Consider the following 21,610-nt stretch of genomic DNA (forward strand, 5'->3'; position numbering starts at 1 on the left):
GCATATGGTAGTTATGACCATTGTAGATTACAAATATTAGAGAAAAATATTATAAATTAAATAATGTGTATATTAAAAATAGAGAAATTGATAGAGATATTAGTAGAGGATGATAAAAATACATTTAATTATCTAGATGTGATATCTCAACGGAAAAAATCATGCACGTGAACAGCAAGAGGAAAAAGACACAGAGCCGGTCAATCTCAAAATATTAAATTCCAATTATCTATTTTTTAATTACGAAAACATTTTAATAATCTTAAAAAAAAGAAGTGATATTTATTAGATATACCGGTTTGCCTGCTCCGCCGCAAACAGCCCCCGAGCAGGCGAAGGAAGCCGATACGACATATTCGATCCGATTGTGACGGACTTAAATAAGTGCGTGTCGTGATGTGGCAAACGCTCACATGGCAAGAGGTTGGATACAGCCAATACCCAGCTGTACCCTAGTGGGCCCCTTTCCACCCCCTCTCCCCATTATTTCGTTTTAATCATTTTTTTAAAATAAATAAATAAATGTAAATGAATAAATTAATTGAAAATTGATCTGCCGCGCGACTGATTCCTGCGCACCCGTGCGCGAATCAATTCCGACCGTCCATTTTCGCGATGCACAGTATTTCTCCTCGGACATTTGTCGCTTCTCCGTCGCTGTTCACCGCCGTCCGGCCATCTCCGGCCACCGGACCATCGGCGATGGATGCGCAACTCGCCGGCGCCAGGTCCGGTGGCCGTATTTCGGCCAAATTCGGTCGGAATCTGGCCGAAATTGGCCAACAGCTACTGTTGGCTGATTCCGGTCGAAATCGGCCGAATTCCGACCAAATCACGGTCGGAGACCGGCCGCGGTCGACGCGCCCGGCGCCGGCGCGTCGACCGCGATCGGTCTCCGGCCGTGATTCGGCCGGAATCCGACCGATTTCCGCTGAAATCGGACAAGGGTCGTTCTGTTGCGTTTCTGGCCGGATTCCGGCCACAATCTGGCCGGAATCCGGCCCCGGCCGGAGCGCCGGCGAGCTGGCTTTCCAATGCGTCCAGTCCGGCGGCCGTCGGTGATCGGACGGCGGCACGATGGCGGTGGAAGCGGCGGTGGGTCGGAGCTGTCGCGCAGCTGTCGCGCGGGATGCGTCGCGCGGTAGATCAGGACTCTAAATTAATTATTATTATTTTTATATATATATATTCGAACGAAATAAATATAACGGCCGTGTCTTGTCTCTTCGTTTTAGTGTGCGACGAGTCGAGCGACGAGATCGATGGAGCCGTGCCGGTTCGTCCGGCTCATCGTCGAGTCGCTGCTGCTCAAGTTGCCGGCCGTGGCCAAACCGGCCGGTCCGGGCGTGCACCCCTCCGCCACCCCCTGCTTCTGCACGCTCCGCCTCGAGCACGGCCCCTCCGCCGCGGCCAGGACCGTTCCCCTTCCCGTCTCCGCCGACCCCACCTCCTCCACCAGCCTCATCGAGGCCCCGGCGGCGCCCGCGGTCGCGGAGCCGGTCGTCATCAGCCTCGACCCGGAATCGATGCAGCGGCTCGCGGGCCGGCGGTCCGCCGCCAGCCTCACGGTCGCGGTTTACGTGGGCCGGGCGGGCGGCCGCGCGTGCGGGCTCGCGTCGGGCCGGCTGCTGGGGCGCGTCCGAGTGGCGGTCGACCTGGAGGCGGCGCCGGCGCGGCCGACGGTGGTGCAGAGCGGCTGGGTCAGCGTCGGGACGGGGAGGACCGCTGCGCGCCTCCACCTCATGGTGCGGTCCGAGCCGGACCCGCGGTTCGTGTTCCAGTTCGGCGGCGAACCGGAGTGCAGCCCGGTGGTGTACCAGGTTCAAGGAACGGCGGCGGCGGCGGCGGCGGCCGCATTTTGCAGCCGGTCTTCAGCTGCCGCTTCTCGGTCGACCGCCGGCGGAGCACCAGATCCCTGTCTCTGTACGTATATAGTTAATTAATTATTACTTCTCTCTACTCCAAATCTCTAATTAAAAAATAGAAAAATGAATAAAAAAATATTCTTTTTAAAAAAAAGTGAAAAAGAAAGATTCGAAATTAAGGAACGTCGAGAAAAATGATTACGATGCGTACAAAATTTGTACTCAATTTAACTGTGCTGCCACCTAAATCAACCTTTGCTTGCGCAGTTGGAAAAGGTCTAATTAATTTTTTTTATTTTTTAATTATTTTTTTAAATAAAAGGGCGTTTGTTCTATGTTAAAAAACATTAAATACGGTCCTCTCTTTTTTTTTAAAAAAAAAGTATATCGATTTATCATTTTTTATATGAATTTTAGTTTAAATTATTTTTTGTTGGAAAAGTTTTTAGATTTTTTGAAAATTTAAAATTATGCGTTTGATTACGTGCGCAGATCTCTGGCGTCAGATGTCTCGCGCAGCGACAGCATCAGAAGCTGGTTCGCCGGCGGCGAGAGGGAGCATCAGAGGCGGCGGGAGCAGCGCAAGGGGTGGACGGTGACGATCCACGACCTCTCCGGATCGCCGGTGGCTGCAGCGTCGATGGTGACGCCCTTCGTGCCCTCCCCGGGCTCCGACCGCGTCTCGCGCGCCAACCCGGGGGGCGCCGTCGGCGGAGGCGTCGGGGCCTCCGGCACCGCCGACTCCGCCGCCACCAACTGGAAGCCGTGGGGCCGCCTCGAAGCCTGGCGCGAGCGCGGCCCCGCAGACGGCGGCGCGCTCGGATACCGCTTCCAGCTGGTGCCGGACGCCGCGGGCGCCGACGTGCCCATCGCCGAGTCCTCGATCGGCTCCCGCAAGGGCGGCCAGTTCCGCATCGACGTCACCGCCGACATGGCCGGTTCCGCCGCCGGCTTCGTGATGGGTTCCACCGTCGAGGGCGAGCGAAAGCAGAGCAAGCCGACAGTCCAGGTCGGCGTGCAGCACGTCTCGTGCATGGCCGACGTAGCCCTCTTCATCGCGCTCTCCGCCGCCGTCGATCTCAGCATGGACGCGTGCCGCCTCTTCTCGCAGAAGCTGCGGAAAGAGCTGTGCCAGGACCAGCAAGACTCCAGCCTTTAATCCACTCCGACATTTCATCAAACACTTATCCTGCAACCCGACGCAAGACTTTAAACAAGGAACGAGCCTTGGTTCCTTGACTGTGATTCATTTTTTTCTTCTTCCACATTTCAATTCTTTGATTTGATTTGTATATCGACGTTTGTTAAATCTCGAAACAGTTTTTGCTCCACTAAAACCACACAATTGATAAGACTGGATCATTAACTAGTATCATGCGCCCTGCGTCACTCTCCTCAGTGCCCTTAATGCTATTCTGCATGAATGCATGAGAAAGATGACGGCAAATTGCTCACCCAGTCACTTGACCTAAACAACCCACACACAACCACCCCACCACCACAAGCTCACCTCATGCACGCCTTAGGCCATGGTCCACTGCCATTAGCAATGGATGCTTAGTCGGCAAAAGGATTGATCATGGACAAAAATTATTATGAGATTGATATGCAAGTCGAGGTACAGTAAATCTTTTGCTGGGAACAGAAACTTCAGTCGTACGAACTCATAACAAGCTAGATGATGGTGATGAATCCGAGTCGGAGATGGAGAAGTTTGCAGTTTAGTGCTGTAAATGCCAAAAGTGTAAGGTTTCACTCACAGTGTTGAGCCACTGTCGATTCCATTATACAAATGATGCCTCTGTGGTTTTTAGTGAAGCGTATCAGACAGTTCCTTTTCTTGGTGTTCATGGGATGCCTTGGAGGGAGATCACGGGCTGCTGCAGCGACCACAACAATAAACAAAAGAAAGGATAAATCAGGAAGTAAACAGTAACAAAGCATGAAAAGATGCAATCTGGAAAACCACTCGACATTCCAGGCAGCTAAAGGAACCACGAAATGGGAGAATATGGAGCAAGAATGTGAAGGGAGGCAGATCAAAAATACCATGTACGCATGTATAAAAGCACCTCTCTGCCTTTTATTTCTCGGTGGAAGGACCCGTGATCTCTCTCTCGATTTATCTTCTATCTTTTCTGCTCTGCATTTCCACAGACACGTTGCGGGCGTCACCCAGATGATGTTCAGATTACGAGGAATTGCGTTCGTCGTGGTTCTCCTGCTGCTGGTGGACTCCGGGGAGGTCCAGTGTCATACCAAGGGGCTCCGGCTGCGGCGGCGGCAGAGGAACTCCACGCAGGCGGAGTTGGCGGAGCAGCAGTTCATGAGGTGGGTCTGGTTCGTCGGTGGCCTCCGGCACAGCGTCTTCGGCAGGGCGCTCAACAAGGTGTTCCCTTCCTACACGCTCACCGTCGACAAGAAGCCGTCGGTCGGAGACTTCAGGACGATCCAGGCCGCCGTCGACTCGCTCCCGCTGATTAACTTGGTGCGCGTGGTGATCAAGGTCAATGCCGGCACCTACACGTGAGTGAGCATTCTTCGTCGCCTCTTTGGCTACTGGTACATCGGTCGAGCGCTTGATTACCGGGGTGTTAATCATGGAGCAGGGAGAAGGTGAACATTCCGCCGATGAGAGCCTTCATCAGCATACAAGGAGCCGGAGCGGATAGCACAGTGGTGCAGTGGGGCGACACCGCGGAGACACTCGGGCCGAAAGGACAGCCAATTGGCACCTTCAATTCAGCCACCTTTGCCGTCAATGCTCCTTATTTCATAGCCAAGAACATAACCTTCAAGGTAAGCAATGCCGACAACAACAACTCCCCTGTTCCAGCGCCCAATCCAATAACCCTTGTCCTTTTGTGTTCTCACAGAACACCACCCCTGTTCCACGACCAGGGGCGAGGGGGAAGCAAGCGGTGGCGCTGAGGATATCGGGAGACAACGCCGCCTTCGTGGGATGCAAGTTTCTGGGGGCGCAGGACACGCTCTACGATCACCTCGGCAGGCATTACTACAAGGACTGCTACATCGAAGGATCCGTGGACTTCATCTTCGGCGATGCTCTCTCCCTCTTTGAGGTCAGCTTCTACCAAATCATTGAGCAAAAATTGCATCTTGATCATCGATTATTCCTTCCAAACAATCAAACAAAACAAAATCCATTAAAAACGAACACAAGCCCGGATTCTTCTCAGTCACGCCTGCCTTCGCCCCTGCCCACCCCCGCGGCAAGTGGGGGGTCGGTCAGCGAGGCATTAGGTCGAACAGGTGGGGCGCGCGCCTCGGGCGTAGTACTCACCGGTGAATGCATGGTGCTGGTTGCAGGGCTGCCATGTGCACGCGATCGCGCAGAACTACGGCGCGGTGACGGCTCAGAACCGGATGAGCTTGCTGGAGGATACGGGGTTCTCGTTCGTGAACTGCAAGGTGACGGGGTCGGGGGCGCTGTACCTAGGGCGGGCGTGGGGGACCTTCTCCAGGGTCGTCTTCGCCTACACCTACATGGACGACATCATTCTCCCCAGGGGATGGTACAATTGGGGCGATCCCAACCGAGAAATGTAAGCCTTCTCCTTCCTCAGCCTCGCTTCGTCTCCTCCGCCGCCGCCGCCGCTCGCTCGCTTCTCGGCGTCGCTCAACCCTCACTCTGTTTTATCGATTAATCCTTTATCATTTCTAAATTTCTCACTTTACCCCATCAATTTAGGATTCATAACAAAAAAGTACTAATTATTCCTCAAATTATAACTTATTGCAAATTTAAGGTTTAAGAGATAGATCTTCTCTATTTAAGACACTTTTGTTCTCTCCTAGATTATCTTTTGAGAATGGATCACGAGAATTTAGTTATAGAGTAATCATATCGTATGCCTTGACATTTTGAGTTCGAGTTTTTAGTCTCCTTCCTTAGATTCGTCTTTGGTCCCCTTAATTCTCTTTCGCCTTTCATGGTGCAACCTTCTTGTAGCTTTTCTTCTTTTCCATTCCAACCTTTTTAAAAAGTGATCTCTTATGCGCACGCATTGGAATCAAACTTTTGCATGGGTTCACCTCATGAGTGCAAAAGGATCTACTTATATGTCTAGTCGAGTGGATCAAAGTTTTGTTTTCACTTTTATGTTTAAACTTAGTCATCGAGTTATCTACTATATATAATCTTTTTCAGGACGGTGTTTTACGGGCAATACAAGTGCACGGGGCCGGGCGCGAGCTATGCGGGAAGGGTTTCATGGTCGAGGGAGCTCACCGACGAGGAGGCCAAGCCATTCATATCCTTGACCTTCATCGATGGCTCCGAGTGGGTCAAGTTGTGATCCATCTTTGGGTGTCTCTCCAAATAGTACAAATCATTCTTATTCTCATTCTTCCATTAATAGCATCTAAAGCTTCTTGTGAGTTACTCGTGTTGATTTAATGTTCTTGCTTGCTCGTATTTAAGGCTAAAGATAAAAAAGGAAAATTGTTGGAATATCTAACAAGGAAGATCTACTCTGCTATGATTATATGTGCAATGTATTTTTCAAGAGCAAGAAAGCAATTGTATATGACAACGAAAAGTGATATGGCGAGGAAAGTCAGCACCGCATGGTATAGTCAAGTCAAAAGTCGTTCAATTGGAAATCAAAGTCAAGATTTGCTTGGGTTTGATTAAACTGACTTTAGATCAAGTCGACTATTGATAGAAGACCTCAAGTCAATTATGTCCGAGTGTATTCAAGTTGGGCCTGCTCCAAATAGGAATTCTGATTCAACTCGACTGGTGCTGAAGCATCCATCACCAAGGGATGCAATTGTTGAAGTGTTGATTACTTAAAGAGATGCTTTTCGACAATTAAAAAAAGAGATATGTCCTTTTGGAAGTAAAGATTATCTTTTTATTTTTTATTTAAGGATAACCAATCGTACCAATGTAAGTAATTCATAACTTTCTATTCTATTTTTATTTTTCTTCATTCGTTCTCTCCACTTTTTCTCCGAGGTTCCCCCCATTCTAATCTCTTTTTTTGAGTCTTTTCAGATCTTTGTTAAAGAACCTTCTTGCTACTCGATGTTCCAAAAGTCAATCTAAAAGAAGTCAGTCTATTGAAGCTCGACCTGAAGGAAGTTGGTGTATTGAAAGTCAACTCAACTTGTATCTAGTCTGGTAGAAATTACTCGATCGTAGTTACTTAGCCGAGTCATCCCATCCCTTGATTTAGGACTGGATCAAAAAGCTTCTTCTAGGCAAGCATATCGAGTTGTTCTAGAAGAGATATGTAATCCAAACCTAATGGAGTATAAAGCTCCCTCACATTGATGGGGTCTAGGAGTTTGGACGTAGGAAGGTAGTTGATGATAGATCGCTATCTTTCGCTTTGACTATATGACTTTGATTAAAAAAATGATAATTAGCCACACTTTGAGTTTCGACAAGGGAAAGATACGGCGGCCAATCCAGATGTCCAGTATCCTTTGATATCTTTCGCTTTGACTATTAATGACTTTGATTAAAGAGTTGAAGGGAGGAGGGGAGGGGGAGCTAAAATGGGTGAAGGCACATGGCATATCTTGAATAATTTTGTACCATCGAGTGATTTTCCTTGGAGCTTCATAGAGGTCATCTCCACCTTCAAGTTATCTAGTGTGTCGTGTAGGGAAAAATCTTTAAACTCTCGAAATCCATCTAGTAGAATTTCCATTGCTTCTGATTTGTTTCTATAAAAATAAACAAATGTGAAAATTGTAAAGGACTAAGTTTTTTCAAAGAAAATTGTATGGAGGACTTTGATGCTAGGAGTGGAGTCTTTGTAATATTAAAGGATGAAGAAGTAGGAGAGGCGTATATTGATGGTTATAATGAAAGGGTTAAGATGCTTAGGGTAATTGTGATGGATGTTTTCTAAATCATGAATTCTACAATCGTATGAACTCAACAACCAAAAAATTATGTACAAGATCTAGTAACAGTGAAGTTGTAACAGGAAGTAAATATAAAAGTTAAAGATGATAACCTGAATAGAACGAAATTGTCCTTCTCTTTGAGTTGTTCTCGTAATCCAATGATCTTATGAAGAAGCAGGATAGTGATGGCACCGTACTCTCCTCATCAATAGATAGGGATTTCGATTATCAAATCCTACAAGAACACATCTTATGTATAGTAACATTAGTTCATTATAACAAAACATAAACTCACGTCCAATGACATAAATTCACAATTAATCTTAATTATATTACTTAATTGGTTTGTTTAGTAATGACATAAATGTTGGTGCAATCAGTCTTTAGGGTTTTGATATTTGACAATGTACTTAAGTTTGATCAATTTGATCAAGGTTTAATCCAAACAAAATATGATATTATGATGTGAGCTATGTGTAGTCAAGTTATGACTAGCAAGGAAAACTCAAAAAGAGTCTAATCGGGACCAAATGACTAACAAAGGAAGTCTTAGTCGGAGGGATTGAGAAAAAAAAGTTCTAGTGGGAAGGATTGGACGAGGAAATCTTAATTGAAGAGATCGGACAATAAAGTTATGGTCAGTGGGACTAGGTAAAAATCTGTGACAAATCGAGGACATCAGGCGAAAAGCCCTGAGGCTTGAGGACACTAAGCAGGAAGCCTTAATGGTCGAAAACACCAGACGAAAGTCTAAACGGGATCAAGGGTCAAAGATTTAGTGGAAAGTCTCAAGGATTAAGATCAAGGTTGAGTAAGAAGTCCATGTGAGTTAAGGATGACCGGAGGCTTGGCAAAAAAAATCCTAGGAGAGTGAACTTTAGGTGGTAAGCCTAGTAAGTCAGGAAGACTTACAGGAGTAGACTTATACTAGCTTGTTTGTTGTATGCTTGTCTTATAAGAATATGAAACTAGAAGTAGGACTAAGGAAGCGAATATACATAGCCAAACCAAGCCCGGAGAGAATCGAGTTCGACTAGGGTCGAATCGGACCAGAACAACGTCGAGCGCTTAAATCAATTTTCAGGCGTTCAGACGCTTGGACCAGGATAAGACCCAACGACGGATAGAGCCCGATGGCGTTGGATCGAATCAAGTCAAGTCAGGCCGTCCGAAAAAGAATCTAAGCGTCTGAAAAAGCCTTTATAAGCAGCTGCGATCAGTGCTTTAAATTAGCAATTCATCTCTACTATTCTTTTTCTTCGTGCTTGAAGGAAAGCAATTGCCCTCAAAGTTCTACGATCAAAAAATTTTAGAAAGTGTGCACTGCACTCAGGACTTCTAGATCGGCTTGGCTTAATTGGTTTGCTAGTATTTTTAGCACATGTGTTTTATTATAAACTCCTTGTGATTGTACTCAAATTGTAAGACGAGTTTCTCTGTTTTCAAAAAATTTAAAAAATGAGAATATTAGTGAACAGACGTCTCCCGTGCATGAGCATTGGAATACCAATCCTAAAAATTAAGAACTAAGTAAATTCATGTGTTTACTCTGTATTATTTTTATTATATTCCGTTGCTAACACTTTTGATATAACGAACGATGAATCGAATGAACGAAAAGCAATCGAGATTCACCCCCCTCTCTCTTTCGATCTGGCACGTGTTAAAAATAACATGTAAGAGATAATATCCAACAAATTGGCAATAGCAAGGAACAAAATACCAAATTGAGAGGAATCCACATCCTTTCCCGTCGTAAACTTGCTTGATTCAAAGGCAATTCCTTCTTTCACGGTTATCGCAAGGGTTTGTTTGTGTTTTTGATGTCAACAACAACAACAGCAATTCCGCAACTATTGCATTGAATTGATGCTGAGTGCAAACTGTTTGTCGAAATGATCCAATGAAGTTTACGAACGGTAGATTACTGCTTGATACAGTCATTGTGCGTTTGTGTGGTGTCCTCGAGCAAAGGCTGCGATGTCCTGCTCTGCATGGTTAAGTTTACTCTTCAGATGAGATCATATCTCTGCTACATCTTCACGACCATTTGTTCACACAATTAATGTGATTGGGTGTTGTCCCTCTCGCGTGAGGTGGCATTTCGCAGCATGAACATGCTGGTGATGAGTAAATGATCAGCAATGGCGGATAAGTTTCTGCAGCATGCGATCTTTCCTTTTAAGCATACAGCATTCTTCAGTTTCTGCTAATTGATTGTTCCTGTGACAACTATACTCACTTCTGCCGCATATTTTGTTTTTATATTTTCATCTAGATTCTCTAATCCTTTGACTTAGCTCTGAATCTCAGCAGATCACATGGCTCGGCGACTCCTGTAGACCTTTTAGGGTTCATAATTATCCATTCTTGGATTTTTGTGTTTGGTTCTTTCCTGTGCACATTCATGGTTTTCGTGCTGAAACTTTCACCGCAAACTGTGTGAAAAGCTCGTCGGTTTTCAGGGATGAAATTTCTTTTCTGGTTTCTTCAATGGCGGATGGATTCATGGAAACTCGAATCACAGGATGCCAATTGGGTTCCTGAAACAAAGATGCTTAGGAGAAAAACAGTTGCATACAGATTGAAACCAGACAAGGAGAATCTACACGTTCCTTCAGTCTCAGAAACTAGAGATTCTCTATGGCGTGAACCATCCTACCACTGCATCACCACATGCTGTCCGAGTAGCAGTCCCTTGCCACTCCCCTGAGCGCCTTACTGCTCTGCTTCGGTGCACTCTGCCTTCTTACTTTCGCGGCGAAGGGCGTCGTCTTCGCCATGTGGCTCAGGCGGCTTGGAGTTTCCGGCCAGTGGCCATGGCTGTAATGGGAGAAGGGTGATCTGTCAGGGTGACGCTGCTGCTGTTCCAACGCGTTACAGTTGGAAGTTGCTCTCCTGAAGGACTTGGACTTGAGTTGGTGAGTGTCCATCTCCACGATCTTGGGGCTCCGATCGAGATCGGATCTCTGCTCTGTTCCTGTCTGCTTGCACCTTGTGCTGATTCTTTCCTGCTAAGAACACGATGAGGATGAGATGATCCAGAATTTAGGGTTTGGTCGATTGTGGTCTTACGTAGGATCTTCTGTGGCAGAACTCCGGTGTGAATCTTGGGCTCCTCTGTTGAGGCCATGCATGGGACTGAGCTCTCATGAGAGCTTGTAGTCTGCGGAGGGCCACGGCGGCTTGTTTCCTCACGAGGTAGCCTCGGACGAGGGCCTGCAACTTCACCAGGGCTTTGAGTGCCCGACGAGCTTTCTTCGCCTGTTCCACGACGGTGGCCGTTAAATTTAAGCAGGCGAAGTTGGAAATGGAGGGCGAGGGATGCGGTTTGGCCTCACCAAGTGACCCCTGAAGGCGGTTTGGATCTTGACGGCGGCCCACCAGGCGTAGCTCCCCTGCGGCAAGGTCCTCGGCTGCTTCCCCAGGCTCTGGAGCCGCCACACCGCCGCCTGGGCGGACGACACCGCCGCTCTGGCGGCGGCCGCGGTGGCGACGGCCACCGCGATCGCGTGCTTCCCTTCCTCCTCGCTCTCGTCGTAGAAGGAGCTCAGCCACGCCATGTCCGTCGCCGATAAGGGACTCTGGCGTCCCGTGCTCTCCTCCCGCCGCAGCTTGGCGTTGGCGATGGTGAAGCTCCATCTCTTCCTCTCCTTGGCCTCGTAGCCGCTGATGCTGGCATTGTCTTTCCCACCCGCCTTCGCCTCCTTCTTCCCCCACAGAACACTCCTCAGCCACCTCGTCGCTCGGCCCATGGCGATCGAGCTCGAGCTCTCTCGCTCAAAATCTACAAAACCAATTCACAGCGCTTGATGCAGAGGCCTCCATTAATAAGAGACGATAAGAATCGAGAAAAATAATGGAAGAAAGAAGCGAGCATTCGATTGCTCCACTTCGAACAGTCAAAAAGTGGAGGCGATGCTCTTACAGTGATCGTCGTCTGGTGCCTGCCAACCTTCGCCACAAACGACAGGGAGAGGGGAAAATACAAGCAAAATCAATTCCCTCCTCTGTCTCTGCCACCTGCAGGCTGCTCCTTCCTCGCGGCGGTACCCTCCATCTTTGACTCGACGTCCAGCTACACGAACGATGGATGTGCGAAGGTCACCTCAAAGAACGAAAAAGCTCGTATCTTTCCGCAGGCAACGCAGCGACAAGCAGTGATGAATCTGAGCTCAATGCTTACAGCAACTGTCGGAGGTGGCAGGGCGTAGTCTCAGTGCGACCGCCTCTCCTCTTCTTCTGCTCCCACTCTCTCTGTTATCGCTGCTGGAATCTTTCTACACGCCCAATGATGCATATCTTTCAGCAGACGGCGGAAAGCCAGGCGGAACAGGAAACTGAAAAGGGAGATCCTGCCTTTGGCCAGCCATATCTTGCTCGTTTTGTGGCGGTCAGTGGGCTAGTTTAGTACGCTACAGTGGGAGAGTACAGAGAGAGCATGATGGCGGCTTTGATCTCAAGGTATCGGCGGAAACGATCGGCGCGATGGATGGAGCAGAGGAATGGAGTAGTGTTGGGTGGAGGGGGAGGCCGAGGCATATAAAAAGGTTGGAAATGGAGGGAGAGAGAGAGATGGGACTGCCGATGCCGCGGTGGCGATCATGACGTAACGGAGAGAGGGAGGGCGGTGACAGGGAAGGCCGGTGGTGGGCCGCCCACCGCCGTGGCCTTCTCTGCCATTGACGAGCTTCAGGAAACGTGGGTTTAGATTGTAATCGTGGGGAATATCAATCAGATTGAGACCCTGAAATTAAGTAAATTTTATTAAATAAAAAAGTTATTTAAAATTCGTAATACATTTTTTTTTTAAATCGATAGAATCTTTTTCTAAGAGAAATATTATGCTGCACAACAAGGAATTCGTGATCCGTGTATGACACTCACGATTCATCGTCGTTGCTGCTGCCTTGGCGCGATCGACACACTACTCGTCGGTGCTCCATCCGACGTCGGATTCCGACCGGATAGTGGTCGGAATCTAACGAATTCGATCGGAAACAGAATCGACAGTGGCAGCACCATTTCCGACTAAATCACGGTCAGATTCCCATCAAGGAAGGACCAGTGTCGCACACCGGTCTTTCCTCGATCGATCTCGGATCACGATTTGACCGAAATTTGATCGCGATTTGGTCGGAAATGGCGCGACTATTGTCGATGTCGATCAGACTAAATTCCGATCGAATCGCTGTCGGTCCTCGATCGGTCTCTGATCGCGATTCGGTCGAAATCCGGCTCGATCGTCGTCGACAGTGGCTCTGCCGTTTCAACAATTGTTTCCGACCAAATTCGTCAAATTCCGATCACTATCGGGTCGGAATCTAGCGTTGGTCGAAGCGCTGACGAGTGGCGCATCGATCGCGGCTGAGGGCGCGGTCGGCAGTTGGCGGTCGTCGGACGGCACGGCGAGAGCGGCGACAATGCCGGTGGATCAGGGAGTCGTGCACGGATTTATCGTGCAGCATAGCAATCTCGCTTTTTCTAAAACATAAAGGCGTTTTGTTTTAAAGTGTTATATAATAAATGCATTCCAACTAATAATTATATAGTCGATTTTGATTGAAATATCTGATTTTAATTTATTTTTATAAAAATAATAATTTGCTCCTTAATAGTTTAGCCGACACTATTATATAATTGATTTAGAATAATTACAATAAATAGAAATATTTTTTTGATGATTTTAAAAAATGTTATTTAATCATATGAATTATCAAATATTATTGTGATACAGTAATAAAACACTTAACAGGAAAAAAACAATCTAGTCTGAATGTAAAAAAATTTATCTAAATATAATTATTTATAAAAATATAAATATCTGAATTATTAAAAAACCTTTTATTTAGCTTATGAAAATTGATTAGTTAAATACAAATTAATAATAATACAATTTATTTAAATATAAATAAAAATTATAATAAATATCAAATCCAATAATATAGATAGAATTATATGATAGATCTCAAACTTTTGTATTGACTATGGACAACTCAATTATTCCTGGAGGTGGGCAATCTTTTCTAAGATTCGTCCATCAGATATATTTGAAAAATACTCACATTAAAACCACAATCGACATACTACACTTGAGTAGAGTTTTCAATTTAGGTCAGATTCATCGAATTTATTTATTCTATCAAATAATTTAAATAAGTTAAATTAAAATTTTATTAATTCATTTTGTTCCGGTCAATTCATCATCGATGGTTCAAATACTGATTCAAAGATTGCAACGTGTACGCACCTCGGATAGAGTTGTAGAGAAAGAAGAAGAGACCTAAAAAGCATTCAAAAATGAAAATTAGAATGACACGGGAGCACTTAGTGTCTCCTAATAGGGAGCACCCACTTCCTTTATTTAAGGCATGGTTAGAAATGGCTCATCCAGTGGCTAGAAGAGATATTACTTGTTAGAAAAACAAAATATCTCCACAATGACATGAATGAAAATTAGAATGATCCTTTTAACCCCACTAAGATTATAGTTTGCACCTTGCAACCCAACAAATAAAGGAAGAGGAAAAAATCGAAGATTTCACATGGTACTTTTTTATTTTTGATTGAAAAATCAATCTAATTTATTTCGTACCCTTTGCTTGAAAAAATGGATTAAATTCTATAGGATCAATAAACCCATGGGAACTTAAAGAATCGTGGAAGGGTATTCAAAAAAATAAGTAGAAGATAGAAGAGCCAGGTTCTAAATGAATAAATTCAAACTCAAAAAAATCTTTCTGATTCTTGAAAAATAAGGGGCAAAAGGGATTGATCAAGAAAAATTTTGTGTTCTTATTTTATTATAAAATTATAAGATTGTGATTTAATCCACATACGTTTGGTAAAATGAATAATCTTCCCCTTTCCTTTGATCATAAATGGAAAGTGTTCAATTGGAATATGAAAACATAACTGAATTGGTCTTAATTACTCTTTGATACGGGGTGAAATAAGGAAGGAGATTCTCGAACGAAGAAAAGGATCCCAATGTTATTCTAACTCTCCTTTTTGAGTGTTTTTCATGTTTCTTTTTCTTTCTCTACAATCATATTTGAGAAGCGTGCACGTCGTCAGTCCTTGAATCATCCACGGTGAATTGATCGGAACAAATTTTAAGATATGTCCAGATGAGCTAACCCGTCTAGGTCTACGATCCACATTATCGACCTGTAACGAGCTTGTATTAATCCGCAAGTTGAGAAAAATAAATTTTTTTAAATTTAAAATTAAAGTATAAAACTCAATGTACTTATGATCTTAATCTTTCTAAACCGTAATCAAATTTAAAATTTCAGCTTAATCTATTTAAACTGTAATTCAAACTTAAATTTTTCAATATTTTTAATATTTTTATTTTTTAATAAGCTCGCGGGTTAATCCATCTAATCCGTAATTCGCATTGAGTTTGATTGAATTGGAGACTTCCTAATACGTCAAATTGATGGATTAGCTCGTTCCGCCGTATAATGAATTTTTAATAAATTGATCTGTTCGTCGTAGATTGATCCGTTTGACACTAGAATCCACAAAACATCAGACTATTAGCACACCCCTGCTGGGGCCCCTTGGTCATTGGAAACATCTTAAGATTTATCCCCGGGGCAATGGTGCAACGGTAGGGCATCCGGGTTGTGACCCAAGGACCCGCGGTTCGATCCCCAGCTACGGTGTATTTGCAAGAATTTTCTTCCAAATAGAGAACGATGCTGGGCATCTGGATTGGCCACCATATGCGCTTCCCAATTTACCCTGGTGGTCAGTGGAAAACTTTTGAGCTCCCGATTTACCCTGGTGGTCGGTGGGAAACTTTTGTGGGACCGGACCGACCACCCCTAGGGATTGAGTACATGAGACTGACTGAAATTTATCATTAATTGCGAGAGTAGAGACGATAAGCTAAGTCGATCGAGCGAATGGTCCGCCACAGTCATGTTAGGCGAGGTGAGGACCGTGAGTTGAGCCTCAACCTCGGTTCCTCCGAGCGACGCCACCTCTCGTCGTCGGGCCTCACCTAAGTGCTCAAACACGCAGCGGCGCAGACAAGCCATCGTGCGAGCTCTGCTATTCTCCATCTGCAACTATTCACATCCGATCCACTGTTAGTTCCTCTTCATTTTTCTCTTCCAGATCATGATCAGAATGCCGATCAATCGTTCGACTCTCGTCATCCTTATCCACTTCTTCTAAACAAATGACTGCAGCCGCATTACTGTTCGAATCGGCTGTAACTTTTTTGTTCGGATACACATGTGCTTTAATTCTCAAGGAGAGACAGTTTGTCTGGACTGCGAGTAATGGCGAAGACGCCACCCCTCTTGTTGGTCCTATCGAAAGCACTACAGCTAGACGATGGCCATGCGTGAGCTGTTTTGTAATTGGTCAAGTCAACGAGGCGTGGAGACAGAAGGGAGGGTGTCTGATTCACTGAACTGAAGCAGCAGCAGCAGCAGTGCATGGTGCCTGCGACCGAATGGATGGCAGTGAATGGGGACCTTTCAGATGCTTTCTAGCAGGATGTTTGTTTGAATGTCTCAGAGGAGATGCACTGTATCTGCAATTTAATATTGATGAAAGAGGCCTAGTCATGTCATGTCATATCATGCGACATTAATCTCCTCCGATCGCGATCGATTTCTGAGTGTGCATAAGTTATGCTTTGTCGGACCTATGATAAATCATGCCCTAGAAAAGAAAGAATGTAGAAGAAGGAAGTAAAAACTAAGACAATGTAGAACATTGTCAACCTTTTGTAGAGGTTCCGAATCCTAATGGGTTATCGGATCTCGAGAGGTGTATGTTGTAGGTCGTGTGTAGGTTGTGCCTCAATAGGTCTCGCGAGTAACCGAGTTGGATTTGTGCCATGTAGGATGACCTATCTCTCGGTATCAATTGTGTTTCAGATTTATCTAGTAGACGAGTTAGGGGGCCTTTTGTGTGGGACTCGCATTGTTTTAGTGGAGAAATTGGACTTGTTCTCTGTTTTGTCTTCTTTTCCATGTCGAAAACGTGAAGATGGAAGAAGGAGATCTAACTATTCAATAGAGGAGAAATGGAACCAACAAATTGGGTAAAGAGGTGTCAATCGAGTTAGGCCGAAACACTCTCAATGGGACCGACCCGAGCATGATTCGAACGAGTTAGGATGAAACACTCTAATTAGGTCTTGACTCGAGTTCTCTCACCTAAACAAAAAAACACATGCATCTAAATTTTATTAGACATAAGTGCTCATGCCTACATGAATTTGATTAGATTTTGAAGCTATTTTCTAGACACCTTTCAAGATCGATTAAGTACAATTTGCCGACCACAAACCTTTATTTGAGTCTATAATTCTAGCCCCCGGGGCATAGCTAAGTTTGTTACAACGTAGTAGAATTACAGAAGAGGGCAATGCTTCGAATCCTAACGAAGCCACAATACCCTCCTGCGTCGTGATTAATTGTAGTTTTTTGATTTACCTCCTCACATATGGTCGTGGGCCATTAGGGTCTAGCATATGCTTAAAGATGAATCAAAAGAAAGAGAAAGAAAGAAACAAAAAACAAAAAGCTAGAAAAGGAGATTAGGAGAAAAAACAATTAAACTTCTAATCATTTTCTCTTGTTCGACTTGACTCCCTCAAAAAAGTTTATAACTTCCTCCCTTTGTGTTCAATCAATTAGCTTATCCATAATCATGGCTTCAACACAATAATTAGATCAAAAAAAAACTATTTCTGTGTCTTTATTTATCATCAATTATATAATTATACAAGTCGAAAGATACATGTCGTCGAGTCATTGCTTAAGGAAAGTTGAGATGCTCGAACATATCTTTCTCCTACTTTTGCTTTTGCTTGTTAAATTCAATTGCAAGAAATTTGTTATTAATCTTTGAATTGAGAAAATTTAGTTAGTTCATAAGAATGACGGCATTCATTAGTTTTTCAATTTGCAAATGATACAATTTTCTTTACCCATGCTTTTCGCTATTTTCATTGTTTTGATGTCTTTGAAATCAACTCGATGAGTGAAAATCTTTGTCATTTGAATTTGTCGTGCATGGTTCTCACTTTGGAGAGTTCATGAAAGTTGTGTTTAGTTGTCATTGCTAATCACTTTTGATTCACGATGAATAATTCCTCAAACAAACACATTTACATTCTAATTATTATTATTATTGATAAGAAAATATTTTTATATCAGTCAAAAAATAAATATATACAATGTTCACTTTGAACATCCTATCATGTCATGTTTAATATAAAGAGATGCTCAAAGTTATATTGTATCTGAATTTTCTTATAACTACTCTTTACATTTATTCCCTTCCTTGAAAAAAAAAGTTGTGTTTCTAACCATCCATATATGGTCAATCATTAATATCATAGTCAGTTATCTAGTTATCGTCAAAATTCTTGAGTACTTTGTCACTATGATGTGTGAAATCAATAAGTGTATGATTGTCGTCCTCAAGACGTAGCATAGACAGTGGACACATAGTATTGTTGGTGTAATGTGTTGGATATTGGGGTCTTAATGGACCAATACGATTTTGTGGAAAAAATCGGAATGCCATCAATTGATGAAAGTCGTAATTAACTTCAAAATCAAAATATATCTTTCGCGTAGATAGATTAGACTATTAATTTGCTTAAAATCGATTAAGGGTGAATGATAAATTAATTGTTTAAAGTCAGCCCGAATAATATTAATTAATAATTAATGTTATATATAAAGAAATGCATGAGGAATAATCTCACATCGAAAATTTTTGATATATTTTCTTTCCTTATTAATGATACTATGTTAATGGAGTTAATACAAAAAGACCAGGTGCTTTATTCTCAGGGGCGAGGAGGTGCTCACACTTGAGCCCACCACCCGCCACGCACGCACGTGCGCACGTGCGCAATGGCGCTTTGTAGGCGCACTTTGCACTTCGCACGTACATACATGATCTATCTCAGGGTAATCGATATAGACTTTTGATATTATACTGGTATATGTCTACTTAAACGGGGCGCTTACTTTCAAGGTAGCATTACTAAAATGATCATTTTCTTAGGGAGGCTCCTGTGTCGATGCCTTATGGTCCTCTAGATGTTATCCCTTATTTCGTGACGCCAAATCGGGGTAAACTCATTAAGCTCTGTCATAACCAATGATGCCTTCGTGAAGTTTTGAATTACTTTTGTGAATGACCTCTCATGTGTCGATTTTTATGGGTCAGAGAGTTGAGTTCACTTTTCGATCCTTTTTCTGCATCCCATGGGATATGAAGATACACGTTAGTGTCATAAATATGTATGCGCAATAAAGCTAGATTATTAATCAACAAATCATGTGATAAAAAAAGATGAATAGATATAAAAGTAACGTCAACAAATCAATTGGACTACTCTCTCATCTTGAAATTCAAAGATTTACTCCATGAAGATGGAGTTACAATCAAAAGACGAGAAGAAAGACATTTTACAACTCAAAATTAAGGTGAAAATAAAAAGAGAATGCTTAGTCATGCACTGATTGTCGTATTCGAAAGAACTCCAAGCTCGATGATGGATGGAAACTCCAACGACTCATTGGAACCACTCTGCTAGGGTTCCTTGTCGTGGGAAAACACCCCCTTAGGGAAAGGGAGAACCCCCAATTCCTAAATGATACAAACGAGAGCCCCATGAGTTCTTTTGTAGCCTCTAAATTTTTCTAAATTCGTTGAAGCTTTTTTAAATTGTTGAGAAGCCATCACCATGGCACAAAACATCATTTTTGGGCTTTGAAACTGGGTTTTTATGGATTCCACCATGAATAATGCTTGTAGATCTCTAAATTATCTTCAATTTAATATATTATACGTCTTATGATTCAACCTAAATCAAAAGGTATGACCTCTGCAAGTTTGCTCTACTGTTTCAGCCCGTCACAGCGTAGCAAGTAACATGACCATGCCAATTGGTACAGCCGGGGCATTTCAGAGGTTGTGTCATCGAATATGGCCATGCCCAGGGAGTGTCAGAAGTTGTGGACTCCGTGGTTGCTCAATTTCACATCTAATTTTGCTTAGAGGAACACACTTGTGTCATGGGACACGACAAAATGTGTTTCTTATTGTGGATTCTCATTTAAAGGCTTTTTAGCTTTAAATGAACTTCGAATTCATGTCCTATCAACAAAAAGTCCAAAGAGTATATCTCCGAAATGGAAAGGATAAAAGTAATGTAAAAATAATAAACACATGCAAAATATGTCAATGGAATGATGTAAATATATGCAAAATAACACCGAAAATATATACATAAATCACACACATCATACAACAAAAGGTATCTTGATCTAGTATGAGATCAAAGGACGAGTTAACTCCTATTGGATCGTTTCTTCTTAGGTCAATTTGGACCGACAAGAGGGGGTGAATTGCCCTTGTAAATAAAACTAGATCTCTTGCACAACTTTACCAGGATAAACGTTAGTTTCAACAATTAAATAAATCCAACATAAATTAAATGAAATAAACCTAGTAAGAGGCGAATACAAACAGATGTACTTGATTACAACCTAGGTGGTGGTAAGCCAAGACGGTTGAAGTTTATTATCAAAAACTCCTTGTAAGCGGAGAACCCTTACAGACATTGTAGCATAAGACGGAAGCTAAGAAAAATATTATAATTGAACTGTTATTTTTCTCTTTAGCTTCTAAGCCTATTTATAACCTACGCAAACTAATCTTGACCGTTGATCGTAGATAGGATTTGATTTTGATCGTTGATCGTAAATAGGATTTGATCTTGATTGTTGATCTTTGATTAAGGATAAATATTATTTTTAAAAAATAAACGTTTATCAACGTTTAAATCATCCTTGATTAAGGACAATCTCTATCCTTAATTTGACCAATGATTAAAAGTCGAATTGCGCAAGACCAAGTCAAATTTTGACTTGGTCAAAGCTAAAAGAGTTGACTTTTTTAGAAACATCGTTTGGGTGATTTCTGGTCAATCAGAGTTAGGCTCACCTGAACTCGATTCTGGTCTTTTGTCCCTCGAGCGTCTTCCTCTCAGCTTCTCGTCCCTCAGACGCTGCGCACGTCATTCTCGCTCCATCGATGTACTCTTCCGCAGCTTCCGCGTCCCTCGGATGCATCGAACCCGTCGGTTCACTCCTTCGTGTTATCCTTCTCGACTATTGCGTCTTCCATTCGACTTTCTCTGCTCCTAAGCTCCTGCACACTTAAACAGAGGAATCAAACCATAATAAGACCTAACCTAACTTGATTGATCACATTAAAATCAACTGGGGCACCAACAGTTAGACTTACCCCAAGTTCATCATAAACTAAACTTGGCCTAATCAGGATCTATATTGATCCAGCTCTGATCATGTCACATTACGTCCATTTTCTTCTCCACATCGTATCTCATCTAAATTTTACAACATCTAGTCATTTAATAAATGTAATTAAAGAGTTTTTTTGTTTGAAAGAATAAGGATACATAAAAATATTAATAAACACAAGGATGCACAAGTAATTTATTTAATAAAAAAATATATATTTTTGATAAACTTGGCATGCATCATATTTATATTTTCTTACAAGTTAACGGAAATCATTTTTGTTTGTTTATTCATTTCGCCACCTAATAATTTTATCCATTACTTTATTTATTCTCGAATCGCATTCATGCTTGCGTGGAATCAATTATCCTTCACGAGAGATAGATCGTACGCATGTACTACCGTTAATATATAAAAAAATTGAAGGGTATATATGTAAAAGAAGTATATATTTTAGGCTTTTAAAATGTTAATATTATTAAATTAATTCATTTTATAACACCAAAATCCTTTTTTCTCGTGCTCGAAAATAGAAGTCGA

General features: G+C 43.2%; 2 protein-coding genes and 1 pseudogene across 4 annotated transcripts; 2 read left to right on the forward strand and 1 right to left on the reverse strand.

Moving 5' to 3' along the window:
• Positions 1-1,243: 1,243 nt before the first annotated feature.
• On the forward strand, positions 1,244-3,249 carry LOC141830936 (uncharacterized; annotated as a pseudogene).
• A 780-nt stretch (positions 3,250-4,029) lies between these two features.
• On the forward strand, positions 4,030-6,184 carry LOC141831148 (putative pectinesterase 53). The gene is made up of 5 exons (XM_074718568.1): positions 4,030-4,391; positions 4,475-4,664; positions 4,742-4,948; positions 5,196-5,431; positions 6,037-6,184. The coding sequence occupies exons 1-5, from the start codon at positions 4,045-4,047 to the stop codon at positions 6,182-6,184; spliced, it is 1,128 nt and encodes a 375-aa protein (XP_074574669.1). The 5' UTR covers positions 4,030-4,044.
• Positions 6,185-10,272: 4,088 nt separating this feature from the next.
• LOC141831176 (protein IQ-domain 26-like) lies at positions 10,273-12,026 on the reverse strand. 3 transcript variants are annotated; one of them, XM_074718595.1, is made up of 5 exons: positions 11,938-12,026; positions 11,680-11,829; positions 11,093-11,538; positions 10,827-11,015; positions 10,273-10,762 (listed from the first exon to the last, which is right to left on the reverse strand). In XM_074718595.1, exons 3-5 carry the CDS (start codon positions 11,504-11,506, stop codon positions 10,421-10,423), a joined length of 945 nt encoding a protein of 314 aa, XP_074574696.1. In that variant the 5' UTR covers positions 11,507-11,538; positions 11,680-11,829; positions 11,938-12,026; the 3' UTR covers positions 10,273-10,420. The 3 variants fall into 3 exon arrangements, with proteins under 3 accessions (XP_074574696.1, XP_074574695.1, XP_074574694.1); XM_074718594.1 differs by having other exon boundaries at positions 10,273-10,765; XM_074718593.1 differs by lacking the exon at positions 11,938-12,026 and having other exon boundaries at positions 10,273-10,765; positions 11,093-11,559; positions 11,680-11,753.
• Positions 12,027-21,610: the final 9,584 nt, after the last annotated feature.

This window comes from Curcuma longa, chromosome 6, assembly GCF_044706935.1.
Source record: "Curcuma longa cultivar G26 ecotype Majalengka, Jawa Barat chromosome 6, ITB_CL_G26_1.1, whole genome shotgun sequence".
Lineage (NCBI taxonomy): Eukaryota > Viridiplantae > Streptophyta > Magnoliopsida > Zingiberales > Zingiberaceae > Curcuma > Curcuma longa.

Coding starts and splice junctions, on each gene's coding strand:
- LOC141831148 (XM_074718568.1), top strand. CDS start 4,045: ATGATGTTCAGATTACGAGGAATTGCGTTCGTCGTGGTTCTCCTGCTG. Junction 4,665..4,741: donor CCAAGAACATAACCTTCAAG/GTAAGCAATGCC, acceptor GTGTTCTCACAG/AACACCACCCCTGTTCCACG. Junction 5,432..6,036: donor GGCGATCCCAACCGAGAAAT/GTAAGCCTTCTC, acceptor AATCTTTTTCAG/GACGGTGTTTTACGGGCAAT.
- LOC141831176 (XM_074718594.1), bottom strand. CDS start 11,506: ATGGGCCGAGCGACGAGGTGGCTGAGGAGTGTTCTGTGGGGGAAGAAG. Junction 11,016..11,092: donor CCGCCTTCAGGGGTCACTTG/GTGAGGCCAAAC, acceptor GTCGTGGAACAG/GCGAAGAAAGCTCGTCGGGC. Junction 10,766..10,826: donor TCTGCCACAGAAGATCCTAC/GTAAGACCACAA, acceptor TCGTGTTCTTAG/CAGGAAAGAATCAGCACAAG.